This window comes from Cebus imitator, unplaced genomic scaffold (assembly GCF_001604975.1).
Source record: "Cebus imitator isolate Cc_AM_T3 unplaced genomic scaffold, Cebus_imitator-1.0 Scaffold36, whole genome shotgun sequence".
Classification (NCBI taxonomy): domain Eukaryota; kingdom Metazoa; phylum Chordata; class Mammalia; order Primates; family Cebidae; genus Cebus; species Cebus imitator.
Genome location: NW_016107351.1, coordinates 4401980 through 4417068, shown reverse-complemented (window position 1 = coordinate 4417068; position 15089 = coordinate 4401980). Strand labels below are relative to the sequence as shown.

The window sequence follows — 15089 nt, the reverse complement described above, 5'->3', positions numbered from 1 at the left end:
AGACTGAGGAAGGAGAATCACTTGAACCCAGAAAGGGGAGGTTGCAGTGAGCAGAGATAGTGCCACTACACTCCAGCCTGGGCGACAGAGCAAGACTCTGTCTCAAAAAAAAAAAAAAAAAAAAAAAGAAATACATCTATTAAAACGCCACTGTAGTGTAGGCTGGATGTGGTGTATCACACCTGTAATCCCAGCACTTTGGGAGGCTGAGGTGGCCAGGTCACTTGAGTCCTGGAGTTTGAGACCAGCTGGGGCAACACAGCAAGACCCTATCTCTTAAAAAAAAAAAAAAAGGATTTTTACATTAACCAGCATGGTGGCATAGTCCCAGCTACTCAGGAGGCTAAGGCAGGAGGACTGCTTGAGCCTGGGAGGTTGAGGCTGCAGTGAGCTATGATTATGCCACTGCACTCCAGCCCAGGTGACAGGGTGAGACCCTGTACTAAAATTAAATTAAATTTGGCCTGGCGCAGTGGCTCATGCCTGTAATCCCAGCACTTTGGGAGGCCAAGGCAGGTAGATCACCTGAGGTTAGGAGTTCAAGGCCAGACTGGCCAACACGGTGAAACCCTGTCTCTACTAAAAATACAAAAATTAGCCAGGTGTGGTGGCACGCGCCTGTAGTCCCAGCTACTTGGGAGGCTGAGGTAGGAGAATCGCTTGAACCCAGGAGGCGAAGGTTGCAGTGAACTGAGATCACGCCATTGCACTCCAGCCTGGGTGACAGAGCGAGACTCTGTCTCAAAAAATTAAGAAAACAAACAAAAAAACCGTTTAAATTAAAAAAAATAAAGACAAATGCCATAGTGCCAAAAGTAGGTTTTTTTACTCCACATTCTATAGAAGGCCAGAGCATGCAACGACACGTGTTCCAAATGTCAGCAGGACGTGGAGTACGAGAGCCACACCGCCCAGGGCTTGTCACACTCATCTGGATAACCCCGAGCATCCCTGCCAGGACCAGCCCAAGCACAACCAGAAACTGGGGTAAATCCAGCAAGACAGTGGCCCTGGAACCTGACAGCGTGTAACAAGCATCCAGGGATTTTGCAAAAATGCAGATTCCTGGGCCCTGTCCTCCAGAGATTCCAATTCACTAGCACTGGGATAGAGCTGGAACTGTGTATTTTTAAAAAGCATCCCAGGTTGCTTCACCTCTCTGCAGTCTGTTTGCCCATCCTGGGCAGGGGGGAATCCACAGTCCCTAATTCACAATATCCGCACAACCGTAGAAACGGGACCGGTACTGTGGAAATGGCAGCCATCACACTTGTGGCTATCACTTTCTTTGTGTTATTCTGATGCCGACCACGGCCCACGGACTGCCTGGGATGGCGTCCTGAGCACTCACCTTGGTGATCTTCCCCCCGCTGAAGTTGGCAAAGCGCTTGAGGGAAAGGGTTAAGACGTTGGATGTTCTATGGATGGTGAAGCGCTTGCTGGCTGGAACCTTCTTCTTGCATCTATGAAGAAGGTGAATGAGAAAGATTCACTGATTTAATGATGGATTCATGCTCTGAAAAATGTTGTCTTCATGCTAACAATAACAGCAACAACTGCTATGTAATAATGGAATCTCCGCAAATGAAATTGAGATCTTTTACTCCCCTAAAAATCACCTTTAACGCCTCAAGTAAAGGAAGGCTACCAAGGGAAACAAGACTACAGAAAATGGGGAGATTCTAAAGCAAAAAAAATAAAAGTACTCTACCCACCAGGAGACTAAATAAGATTCAGGAAAAAGTTGCTTTGGGGTAACTCAGGAAAGAGTAAATTAGAGCAGATGTGGCTGAGTGATAAAACCGGAAGGCAGGAAGTCAAAGTAAGCAAAGACAGAAAGTAAGCAAAGGCAGTAAGCGAAGACAGAAAACATGCAAACGCGGGGAGAAAACAGAGGTAGAGGCACGCAGCTTCAAGAGCTGCAGGAAACAGACTTAAAGAGGAGGAAAGCAGGATTAAGAACACATTCTTTAGCGCCTACAGCTTTAAACGACCTAGATATGAAGACATTCGGCTGGCTGTAGTGGTGTGTTCCCAGCACTCTGGGAGCCGAGGCAGGCGGATCACCTGAGTCCAGGAGTTTGAGACCAGCCTGACCAACATGGTGAAACCCTGTCACTACTGAAAATACAAAGAACGGCAAAGTAAAGAGTTTTACCGGCAGAAATGGAAAAATGTCCAAAACCACTTAAATAAAACAGGAAAGCCACAGAAAATACTCCTTAAGAGGCAAGAAAGCAGCTGGGTGGACACAGCCCCTGGGGCGGCCGCCTGGTGTGAGCCAGTGTGAACTGATGTGAGCTCGTGCTGCGCCGCATCCTTGAAGTGTGGCCCCAGGGCTGGTCACTTCACTTCTCTGTGCCTCATTTTCACCATCCTTGCCAACGGGGAAACCACAGTCCCTACTTCATAATACACGTAGAATCTTTAGAACAGGGACAGGCATGGCATAAACTGTAGCTATAAAAATCATGGCTATCACTTCATCTGAGTTATTTAGATGTTCGTGTTTTTAGAACACACGCAGGTTTCTCAAGAAATACGGGCCGGGGTCACCACTAAGGAAGAGACAGGGTGGGCACAACGCTGTCAGGTGGGGTGACTTATCCTGTCTGTGTCAGTCTTCTGCCACAAGCAATGTGAAACTTACTTAGCACACATGTAGGCATTCTCTCCACTCAGGACATCTGCTTTCACAAAAAGTTCTAGAGCGCGCACAATATTCGCAGCTTGCTGAGAAGGACAAAAACAGCGAATAAAATACATAGCAGAAGAAAAAGGCTGATTCAAGAAATGCCAAATTTAAGGTCTTTTTTAGGCTGAGGCAGCAAATCCTAAAACTTGACTCACATAAAAATTTGCCCGCTAGCTGCCAGACTGGAACTCCTTCTCCAATAACAAGAAATGACAGCAGATGGGTAGAGTGGCTCACGCCCATAATCCCAGCACCTTGGGAGGCTAGGACAGGAGGATCACTTGAAGCCAGGAGTTCGAGACCAGCCTGTGCAACATAGCAAGACCCCCACCTCTATGAAAAATTTAAAAAATCAGCCAGGCGGGCCGGGCACAGTGGCTCACGCCTGTAATCCCAGCACTTCGGGAGACCGAGGCGGGTGGATCACGAGGTCAAGAGATCGAGACCATCCTGGTCAACATGGTGAAACCCCATCTCTACTAAAAATACAAAAAAAAAAATCAGCTGGGCATGGTGGTGCACGCCTGTAATCCCAGCTACTCAGGAGGCTGAGGCAGGAGAATTGCCTGAACCCAGGAGGCGGAGGTTGCGGTGAGCCAAGATTGTGCCATTGCACTCTAGCCTGGGTAACAAGAGCGAAACTTCGTCTCAAAAAAAAAAAAAAAAAAAAAATCAGCCAGGCGTGGTGGTATGTGCCTATAGTACCAGCTGTGTGAGAGGCTGAGGTCAGAGGATCACTTAAGCCTAGAGGTCAAGACTACAGTGAGCTGTGATTGTGCCACTGCACTTCTGTCTGGGTCACAGAGCAAGACCCTGTCCCTCAAGCCCCCATCAAAAAGAAAAAAAGAAAAGAAATGACAGCTGCAGGAGGTCTGCCATCAATCAGTCACTTTTATCAAGATGGTCTCGTGGCTGGACCTGCTCTGGAGCTTGGGTTGGCCCAATGAAGGCAGCCAGCCTCCCGCAGACCGCAGCTGGGGCAGGCGTGCGTGAAAGCCTAGGATGCTCTCCCAGGTGACGCCCAGAGCGCTCCAAAACCTGCACGCCGCCCACAGCACGCAAGGGACTCTCCTCGAGCCCTGGGGACAGCATTGTTCCTGCTCATGCCTCCGAATGCAAAACTCAATTTTACCATTTTTTTCTTTAAATAAAAGGATATGCATAGGAAACACTCTAGAAAGAAACAGGGAAAGACAACGGTCTGTCCTGCAAGGCGGCAGGAGGCAGAGGAGCTTTCTCCCGTCTGATCTGATGCCTTTGCTGTTCTGCTGGTTGTTTCGCCCTTTGGCCTCGCTCTCCTAACGCAAATATGAAGGGCAGGACAGGTCTGTACCCGGATCTCCAGCGCGATGTCCAAGTAGGGGTCATAGGTGTCCGAGACGCTCTTGCACATGGAGCACTTCACTGCAACAGAACAGAGAGGCAGTGGTGCAGGTGTGGCCCGGCAGAGGCACTCCCAGCTCCCAAGACCCAGACCCAGACCCAGGAGGGTAGCAAACTCTCCGCAGGGCTTTGGCCAAAGATGAGACTCCCACTAGCCCCTGGAGCATCCTGGTGTCCGGACAGAGCGCTCCTCTTTACCACTGAACTTCACAAAGATGGACATCAATGCCTTTGCGCTCACAGGGCCCTCCCTGCCTCAACTGGTGACTGCCACGTGCGGTACTCTCCTGCTGATGCAGAGTGGAGGAAAGAGATCTCTCCAAACTTCTTCATGGGAATTTTTTTTTTTTTTGAGACAGAGTCTTGCTCTCTCGTCCAGTCTGGAGTGCAGTGGTGCGATCTTGGCTTACTGCAATCTCCACCTCCTGGGTTCAAGCAATTCTCCTGACTCAGCCTCCTGAGTAGCTGGGATTGCAGGCATGCACCACTATGCCCAGCTAATTTTTGTATTTTTAGTAGAGATGGGGGTTTTACCATGTTGGCCATGGTTGGCCAGGCTGGTCTCAAACTCCTGACCTCAGATGATCCGCCAGCCTTGGCCTCCCAAAGTGCTGGAATTACAGGTGTGAGCCACTGAGCTCTGCCCTCATGGGAGTATTCTAACAATCAGCCCAGTGGCCAGGTGGGCCAGGAGTCTCAGAGAAAACCATGGCTCAAGACCTCAGAGACTGACCCAGGTCTGCACAGTGAGGAAAGAGCCCCAGCCTGTGCTCCCACTCTTAGGGTTTCCTGGGTTCATGTTCTAATCCTGGCAAGCAGCAGTAGCAGTAAAGCAAATGTCTCCACTTACCACGTGATCTGAGATACCCTCCAAAAATCTGATGGACCAAGGTAGTAGCCTGCGTTTGACGATCCAACCTGAAAAGGAGGCCACAGCCTTTAAGGGAAGGACTTGGCAAGATGACACGAGGGATGGCCCCATCCCAGCACCCCTATGCCCACTAATCACCAGCTCAGCCTGGGGCTGGGAAACCCCACCCCCCCAAGTCGCCGCAGGTCCCTAAGCTCCATCCTGGGCCCACGCTGCCTGGCAGTCTCTTTGCAGAGCGCTGACCTCCTGAGGGCACCACTCCCCACATTAGCCATTTCAAACCTTCACCGAAAATGAAAGCCCCGAGAAACGTGCGTGCATCCTCACTCTGTTGCCACTTCTTTTCAGTCTCACCAAAAAGTAAGTACCTAAATCTGGAGTGAGGCTGGAGGCCAAACACTCCCCTGAACTAGGGCACCCACCCGACCCACCCCTCCACTTCTCTGCTGGTCATCAGACAGCTGGTCCCCAGTTACAGAAGAGGGACAGGGATGGGAACAAAGGCGCAAACAGGACCAAAGCTCCACAGCTCTGCACCCTTTCCAGGGAGGACAGCGGAGTCAGGTGTGGGCTTCAGGGTTAGGAGCCCTGCACTCATGCCCCCCACACCACTCACTAACTGGGATCTGAGGCGATCAAAGCCATGGGGCCTCTTCTCACTCTGCCCAGAGCTGCCGGGTGCCTCCCACGTCTACGTATCCATTGATAGCTACTCATGCTGGTAAGACTCTGAAACAAGACGCCACATCCAGTCTCTGCTCCTGGTTCTCACCTGCAGCCCACGGCGTCTGGTCCTGACTCACTCCTCTGGAACTGCCTTCCTCAGAGTGGCCCGAGACCTCCAGGCACGAGGCCAGCTGGCTCTGCAGGCTCCTTACTGCGGCGTGCAGGCGCACCCACTCCCTCCAGACGAGCTTCCCCTCTCCCCAGGCTCTCCGGCCCCATCTCCCCAGCTGCTTCCCCAACTTCTCACTGGCGCAAAGCAGGGCTGTTTCCAGGGCGCTGTCGACACTTCTCATGGCCACCCAGACCATTCCACACCTACGGGCTGCACGGCGCCCCCGCCCCGCCCCTGCCACAGAACGCACACAACTCAGCCTCTCATCTGACCTGTGTGACATTTACCACGGTACTTCCTAGACTCTGGGAGCTCTGAAATATTTGGGGGACCAATACGGGGTCACCCAATTTTTATTCTGCAAAGCTAGAAAATGAAAAATAAGCTGCCACCATTCTTCAAAAGGGACCTTTAACTGTAAAAACTAGCAAGGACGTAATCTCTGCATGGCCTGAGAACTGTGGGTAGCTGTGTGTGACGGTAGCTGCCAAAATCTAGACCGGCCAACATCCCCCTGGCCCCCAGCATCCAGAGCCTGAATGTACCAGAAGCCTACAAGGCCACACAGAATCCCCTCAGGTACAGCTGAAGCGGAGGAAGCACAGCCATCACCTAACCCAGCAAGCTCTCCCGGGCATCCCACCGAGCCTGGGGAGAAAGGGCAGTGGGGAATAACTGGGCAAGAGGGGAGGAGGGGGCAGGAGGTGGCCTGAGAGCCACCCAGAATCACAGCTGCAAGGGGCACCCCGGAGTGGGGCACGACTAAGGGGTCTCACGGGCATGCTGGAGTGGTGGTCTCCACAGGCATGGGTTCTCAGGGGGAAGGCAGAAAGGCAGGCAGGCGTCCTTAGAAGGGCAGTGAAGGGCAAGAGGGGCAAAGAGACATCAGGGTCCTGAAAAAACTCAAAAGCATCTGAGGCTATCGGCCCTCCTGCTGCCAGAGGAAACGCCAACCATCAGAGTGCACTGCACGGCGCGGACAGAGGCAGCGCTCTGGATTTGGAATCTTGAAAACCGTCTGAGGCTATTGACCCTCCTGCTGAAAACCATCTGAGGCTATTGACCCTCCTGCTGCCAGAGGAAATGCCAACCACCACAGTGCACTGCACGGCGCAGACAGAGGCAGCGCTCTGGATTAGGAATCTTGAAAACCACCAGACCCAAGAGATAAATGAAAGCAGGCCTAGTCTACACAACGTGCTTCAAGCACAAAGCAGTAACGAACAAGAATCAAACTACCTCACAGGATTCAAACCAGCCCCAGAAAACAGGCATAACGCCAAAGACACAGCAACCAAAACTCCAGGCCGAATGTCCTCGACACAGTGACAGCGGCCTCATTTCTGGAAGCAGAGTGCCGGACACGGCTGCCTTCCTGGAGGAACTTAGAGAGGCCAGGCTCCACCAGCTAGGAGCGTGCCAGAGGGGCCAAATGGAGGGTGGGCAACGAGCGATGGCAAGATTAACCATAACCCAAGGCTGGGCAAGAAAAAGAAACCACCTTATATGTGCCAACAACAACAAAAAAGAAATCACGCAAACTGAAATGCGAGAGAGAGGGAGGAAAAGCGGCAGCAAGTAAAGGGAGCTACCAGCTGACAAGCGGGACAGTGAGGGCTGAGGAAACAGGACCAGGCGCGTTTCAAAAGGGCGCATGAAGCCAGTGGGCAGGGCCGCGCGGGCCTGCAGTTCCAGTTGCTGGGCAGGAGGATGGCTTGAACATGGGAGGTCAAGGCTGCAGTGAGCTAGGATCCCACCACTGCACTCCAGCCTGGGAGACAGAGCAAGGCCCTGTCTCAAAAAGAATGGTTTACATACGAAGGTAGCCACTAAAACAAAAACACAAATCTAATATCAAAAGTAGTTTGAAAAATAAAGAAAAATCAGAAATAAGCATAGCAAATATGCTACATATAATTACTATAAAATACATAAATATGACAGAATCGAGACCAAACTTTTCAGTCACAACAGGAAACGTGAAGGGGTTTAACCTGCCTGTTAAGAGAGGATCACTTTGGCTTACGATGCAAGACCAAACCTGAGGAACGCCTCTATGGAAGGGTTCAGAAAGTGATGGCAAGGTGACAGTGTGTAGGGCTGTTGACCCCACAGGGTCATGGGGTGTCCCTTATGCTGTGCTGAAGTGCAGAATCCGAGAAGAGACAGGACACCGAAGAACTGAGAGAGCAGCTGGACTCGGGGGGCCATGCCACATATGGGCAGACAGGTGAGGCCCCAGATGCCCAGAAGCGTCTGTATTTATTAGGTACAAGCAGGGGGAAGAGTTGTAAGTGAGGTCATCATCTATAGGCTTAGTGATAGGGTATACATAATCATGTGAGTCACAAGTGAGGGGGCCACCCCATTATGTCACCTGGGCAGAGAGGTGGGCCGTGTGCAGTAGTAGAGGGTCATGTACAGAAAAGGGGTCTGTCTACTCCCATTAGGTCACTGAGGCAAGGAGGTGGGCTGTGTGCAACAGATGTCGTGCGCAACGCTTCTTATCTGGGGGCTAGAGACTTCAAAGGATTTCTAATAGAAGGATACTGTAAGCCAATGCAGTGGAAGCTGAAGGCTTGTGCTATTCTCTTAAGATATTTATGGGAGGATGATTTGAACTAGCACAGAAGTGAGAAACGACTGACAGGGTGTACAGCCGCCGTGACCCGGTCACACCAGACGGGTTCTTCTCCCTCGGTTACTTCCAGGATCTCAGGCCTGAGGCCGACTTTCCACAGGAACTGGATACGAGGTGCTACAACTCCTTTCTCAGGAGGAGCGGCTCTTGCTCCAACCTGCCATGCAGCGTCTGCCCTTTCAGGCAGGGACGCCACCGCCGGGGTCTTTGGTTCTCATCCTGGTCTGGCTGTTTCCCATGTACTGCTTCTGTTCTGTGACTGCTCTAGGCATTCCTCCCACTACAAACTACTATATGGTCATACGGACGGATTCTACAAATCAGCACTAAATGCGTCAGTGCAGCTCCGACTACAATACCTATGTGATTATACAGAAAGATTACATGGATCTAAGTGTAATTATATATATAAGCTAAACATAGTAAGTAGTAAGTTATTGTATAATTATATAGAAAGATTATATGGGACTAAGTATGATTACATATATAAGCTAGATATAATAAGCAGTGAGTTATACTTCAGGCACTAATTGTGCCTGCGGTCTGCACAGTTCTCCTGCCTTGGTGCCCCGGGGGGTGTCACCCACACCGGCGGACACCCTGCAAAGCAGGGGCTGCAGCGCTGACGCTGGCCTTGGCAGAATTTGGAACAAAAGGCACTCCATGTGACAAGCGAAGACACTCAAAATGCTAAAAGCCATGATTCTCAGTGAAGACATGACGGTTATGAGTATCTACCCACAACCACCTGCGTAAAGCAAAACCAGAGGAGATGCAAGGAGACAGAAACACACCAGGATTCCAATAACCACAGACTTAACACACTAGTCAAAACAGATGAAGGAGACAAGGGCACATGGATATAGAAAGTGAAACAGCATCAACAGACCCATCAATAGACACAGGAGCAAACCGACAGCCCGGCAGCCTGAGGCTCCATCGTCAAGTGTGCAGGGAGCATTCTCAAACGCTGATATCTACCAGGTCACAGAGCAACATCAGGAAGTTCTATGAAGTAGAAATATTATAAGCACGCTCAGATCGTAATGCAAGTAACACCAAAAGTCACTTACAGAACCAGAAGACAAAAAGGCCCCTCCACCTGCAAAGTAAATGGAAGAATTTGCTTTATGAAAAGCTCACCACTGTCTCATTGTTATTTTCCTCACTCCACATTTCACTACGGACCAGTGACAGCTCTCGTGGACCGACATCTGGTGGGCGTACATCTCCCCCTTGGTCTCCGGCAATGCCTGGCCACTCGATACCCGGCCTCCCTCCTCTTCCCACCAATCCTGGTACCAGCGAATGGCTCACCACCACCCACCTCCAAGCCCAGACTACAGACCTGCACTCCTTCTGTTCCACCACCCCAAATCCAAACCGTTATTCATTGTACCTCCCATCCCACTCCTCACAAATTTCTTCTACCTGCAGACTCTGGTTAATCAGCCTGACTGAAGTCCAGGGGTCAGTGCCCAACATAAGAGTGCTCCAGGTGGCTGCGCCCTGTGCCCAGAGCCAGGCTCCCGCTACAGGCTTGCTGCACTCCCCCACAGGTGCCGGTGACACTGCAGCCCTCCCACCTGTCTCTCTGCAGGCCCTCGGGGGTCACTTCTCCCAGGAAGCTGCCTCTGGGTGAGGTGCTCTCCCCCATGACAGCACTTCCGGCACCATACCATAAATGCTGGTGGGGTCATCTGCCTTCTCCAATTACACCATAAGCTCCAGATCCCAAGACTATGGTTTCCACCTCCTCTAAATTCCCAGTGGTAGGTATGGGGCCCAGCACACAGGGAACAGCAGTTCAATCACCCAGTGCACTGAAGGTCAGCGCAGAAGGGCAAACCCAGGATCGCACAGGGAGCAGGGAGGCTTGAGCCCCTTCAGGGAAAGGGAAAGAGGTGACCAAACTCTCAGAATAGGCAAAAAAACACCCTAAGAATGCAGTGAAGGTTGCCTTCATATAAATGATTTAAATAAGTTTTCTTAAGCTGGGTGCTGTGGCTTATGCCTGTAATCCCAGCACTGAGAAGCCCAGGCAGCGGATCATTTGAGGCCACGAGTTTGAGACCAGCCTGGCAAAACGGCGAAACCCCGTCTCTACTAATAATACAAAAATTAGCCAGGCACGGTGGTGTGGGCCTGTAACCCCAGCTACTGCACTCCAGCCTGACAATAGAGCGAGACTCTGTCTCAAAAAGTTTTCTTTCTCTAAGTCTTATTTATGTAAGAATATCATCCACTGAAGCCAGTGGTTTTGCCATTTCAATCACTCATTGCTGCAACTCAACTTCTCTAAAGAACATTCTAGGTGTTTCCTAAAGTATGTTAGGTATTTCTAAGATCCTAAGCTGAGGCAGTAAGAGGAAGTTCTGAGCATTTCCTACCTGTTTTCTTTGGTCTGAAGCTATGAACTCAGGAATGACAGAGAGACAATTTGTGATGGTGACCATGACATGTAAGGGTATATGGTGCCAAACCGTCACTTGGCAGCACACCCTTATGCCCTATGCTTTCCAGTGTGAATAAGAAATAGCGGCCAGGCACAGTAAGATACCAAAGTTATAAATAAACTTCCTCATGTTCAAGTTCCCCGTTTGTATTTATATGTGTAAATTATATTGCAGAAATATAATTCCTACCACCCCATCCTTTTAAAACCAACGTGACTTTTAAGAGACTGGAGAAGTCCATGGTAGTAACGGAATACCCTAAGATGTTCTGCTAACGTATTTCCCCTCAACTGAGGTGCTGAGACCCAGCTACTGCCACCACCACAGCCACCCAATCCTGCCAAGCCGCCCTGGGCCAGGATATATCCGGAGGCGGCCTTTTCCCAGGAAGCAGGGGCAGTCCCCTATTTGGGCTCTAGCAGGCTGAGTACCCAGAGGCAAATTCTGCCCCGGTCTACCCGAAGGCAGCCTGGGTAGAAAGGAGCTGGGCTGGCTGTCGCCACAGGAATGCTGCCACCACAGGAATGCTGCCACCACCATGTAGAAAGGCGTCCAAAGCCCCCTGGAAGGTGGGTAGGGAGGCACGTACTTGGCACAGCCGTTCAGGCAGGCCTTCTGCATGGCGTCGATGGTGTACCGCAGGAACTCATGCGCATCCTCCTGGTTCCCAAAGCGGAAGTGCCTGGCGATCTCTAGAGGAGGAAAAACAGGACGAGGAGAGCCCATGCCTTCTCATCAAACAGGCTGCAGCTGCCTTCCCAAGTTACAAGGGGAAAATACTGCAACTTTTCAAAGGAGCGAGTGAGGAAAACATGCTCTATAGGCATTTTCTATATCCCAATCACAATTCATCAGAGCCATTACTTTCTCAGTAAGATGTGAGGCTTGAACCTTCACTACTTCACAGACGAGAACACCAAGCCCTCAAAAATGTAAATACTGGCTGAGGTGGCTCATGCCTATGACTCTAACACCTCAGGAGGCCGGGGTGGGAGGATCACTTGAGCCCAAGAATTCAAGACCAGCCTGGGCAACATAAGGAGACTTCGTCTCTACAAAAAAATAATAAAAAATTAGCCTGTCATAATGGCATGTGCCTGCTGTCTCGGCTACTTGGGTGGCTGAGGCAAGGATCGCTTGAGCCTGGGAGGTTGAGGCTGCAGTGAGCTACACTCTCAACACCATACTCTCCAGCCTGGGCAACAGAGCAAGACTTTATCTGACAAAGAAAAAGAAAAAAGAATGTAAAATCCAGCTGGGTGCAATGGCTCACGCCTGTAATCCCAGCACTTTGGAAGGCCAAGGCAGGAGGATTGCTTGGAGTTGGGAGTTGGAGGCCGGAAACGGTCTCTACAAAAAACACAAAAACACCAGCCAAGTGTGGTGGCGTGCACTTGTAATCCCAGCTACTCAGGAGGCCAAGGCCAGGGGATTCCAGGAGTTTGAGACTGCAGTGAGCTGTGACTGCATCACTGTCCCTGTCCCCCAGCCTGGTGTAAGAGCAAAACCCTGTCTCAAACAAAAAGAATGTAAAATCCACAGAGTAACTAGCTGTACAAGAGCCAATATAAAACACAGGTGAACAGTTATTTCATAGTGCTACAATTTACACAGGTTTCAAAAACCAGTAACAGGCCTCTTCTTTCTGCCAAGTGAATGTGAAGGAGACTTTTTTTTACAGCATACACACCTGATTCCTGACACTCAGAAAGAAGCTAGTACATTCCTCATCCATCCTTCCTCACAGCCCTCCCTCAGGCTCATCTGCCTGCCCCACATGCACAACAACCCCTCTACCTGGCCAAAGGAAAAGCGACCTGTCATGACCTACCCCCACCGAGAGGCTTCCCCACTGACTCCAGACCACGTCTCTGAACTGTTATTCCTTGAGTCTGTGCCACCACATGCAGGTCTGTTAGCACAGAGGGACGCCCGAGACTTCATCACGACTCACTCTTCTCTTCCCTCTACCAACTCCCCAGCGCCTCCTACAGGGTGAGCACTCAGCAGGCCTTCGGTAACAGAACAGCACAGTGGCTCATGTCTGTAATCCCAACACTTTGGGAGGCCAAAGTGGAAGAACCGCTTGAGGCAAGAAGTTTGAGACCAGCCTGGGCAACAGAGCAAGAACCCCTTCTCTACAAAAAATTAAAAAAAAAAAAATAATGAAAATGCAAAAATGGATCGATGCTTACTTTTCAGGTCTCGGATGAAGGAGACGGGCTTGATGGCGTTGCCGCTATTGGCGAAGGTCTGGACGATGTGGTTCTGCATGACACACAGCATGCAGAAGCTTCCCTGGTGGCCTGCGGTGTGGAAAGAGCAGCAATGTTAAAACAAGAGCTTTCAAAGAACTCATGAAGAGGCCCCCGCCCCAAACACAAACAGGTATGAGCAAACCAGGCTGTGAGAGAACGACTGAGCCAGTCGAGACCCCAGACCCCTGCTGACTGGGTGACCACCAAGGAAATGTTCTTCTCTGTTGGATGGCATTGGGAGGCTATGATCCGTCCAAAGCTGAAACTCTAAAAACCTCACACCATCAGCCAGCGTTAACATTGACCTGTGCATGACGCTTTTCGTATTTCATTAGTATCATCTGCTTATAAGAAGACTAAGTCAAATTTTTTCTTTTTTTTTTTTCCTGAGACAGAGTCTAGCACTGTCACCCAGGCTGTAGTGCAGGGGCACAATCTCAGCTCACTGTAATCTCCACCTCCTGGGCTCAAGCAATTCTCCTGCCTCAGCCTCCCAAGTAGTTGGGACTACGTGCACCACCAAGCTCAGGAAAATGTTTTTGTATTTTTAGTAGAAACAGGGTTTCACCACATTGGCCAAGATGGTCTCAATCTTCTGACCTTCTCATCCACCCGCCTCAGCCTCCCAAAGTGCTGGGATTACAGGCATGAGCCGCTGCACCCGGCCTAAGTCAGATTTTCAAAATGAAGCTTAAAAGATGTCTTCTCGAATTTCTAAGTTGCATCACATGGTCAATAGGCTAAAATACTTCAGGGCTGACAGCCCCTTACTTTGTGCCTCAGGCATGAGAACGTCTGTTCCCCTGCTTCTAGTAAACACCTCGCTGGAAATATCTGGGGTTGAAAATGTTTTCTGGGAAGATCCGGATAGCAAATCCTTTGTGATTTGAGGGCTATAGAGTCGAGTCACAAGTATGCCCCTGCATTGTAGAGAAAGCAGCCATAGACACTATATGAACAATGGGCATGAACGTGTCCGATACAACTTTATTTACACCCGCAGACAGCAGGCCAGATGAGTCTGCCCACCCCTGCTCTACATAAAACGCCTCACCAGCCATGAGGCTAGACAGTGGTACATTTCTACCTTTCAAATTATGACGTAAGTAAGCGCTGCTGCGATCGCTGAACTCCCCTCAATCTCTCAACCCCGTTTTCCATGTTCCTTCATTCAAAGAAACCACTATCCCGAATCAGGCAATGACTGTTCTCACTCATGTATTTATTCTCACACACATGTGTAGCCACAAACAATAAACGGCACTGTAGCTACACGTTTCCAAACCTCCTCTCTACAAACCGTTATCATGCAGTTATGTATCATTCAGCAATGTGCTTTACAGAAGTCCATGTTGCTAGACACAGTCCAGTTCCTTCACATCTTCCAGCTGGAATATTTCACTGAACGAAGAGACCACAATTTATTTCTATACCCACCACTAACACACATTCAGCCTTTCCATCTTCTCTGCTGTCACAGACACGCTGCAATGGACAATCCTGCACGCGTCTCCTTGTGCACATGGCTGAGTTTCTCTAAAGTGCACACTCAGAAGACACATTTCTGGTACACGGTGCATTACCTGTTCAAACAGATCCATAACACAAAACTCACCTGCATCCAATTTCCCCCCCAATATCCTTACTCAGACTTCAAAATCAATAATGGAACAGTATGCAGTCTGCTTAGCAAATATACATTAAAATGCTATTATTTACACAAAATTCTTCTCGAAGAGATGTAAAAAAAACTCTCCAAGGGATTGCCTTTACATAAAGGGGGGTGGGGCAGTTAATTTTCATTTTAGACTTCTGCTTGCCTTTTCTAACTGTATCAATTAATTTTTTTTTTTTTTTTTTTTTTGAGACGGAGTTTCACTCATGTCACCCAGGCTGGAGTGCAATGGCGCGATCTCGGCTCACCGCAACCTCCGCCTCCTGGGTTCA

At 50.0% G+C, this 15089-nt stretch overlaps 1 protein-coding gene across 6 annotated transcripts in view; it reads right to left on the bottom strand.

Moving 5' to 3' along the window:
• Window positions 1–15089, bottom strand: part of USP36 (ubiquitin specific peptidase 36) — a 55160-nt gene that overhangs the window by 27385 nt on the left and 12686 nt on the right. For all 6 annotated transcript variants that reach the window (XM_037737216.1, XM_037737212.1, XM_037737214.1 and 3 more), the window contains 6 exons: window positions 13080–13190; window positions 11474–11576; window positions 4929–4996; window positions 4029–4099; window positions 2651–2733; window positions 1352–1463 (listed from right to left, as the gene is read on the bottom strand). In XM_037737216.1, the coding sequence (XP_037593144.1) occupies window positions 1352–1463; window positions 2651–2733; window positions 4029–4099; window positions 4929–4996; window positions 11474–11576; window positions 13080–13190 (548 nt within the window). The remainder of the gene's footprint in view (window positions 1–1351; window positions 1464–2650; window positions 2734–4028; window positions 4100–4928; window positions 4997–11473; window positions 11577–13079; window positions 13191–15089) is intronic.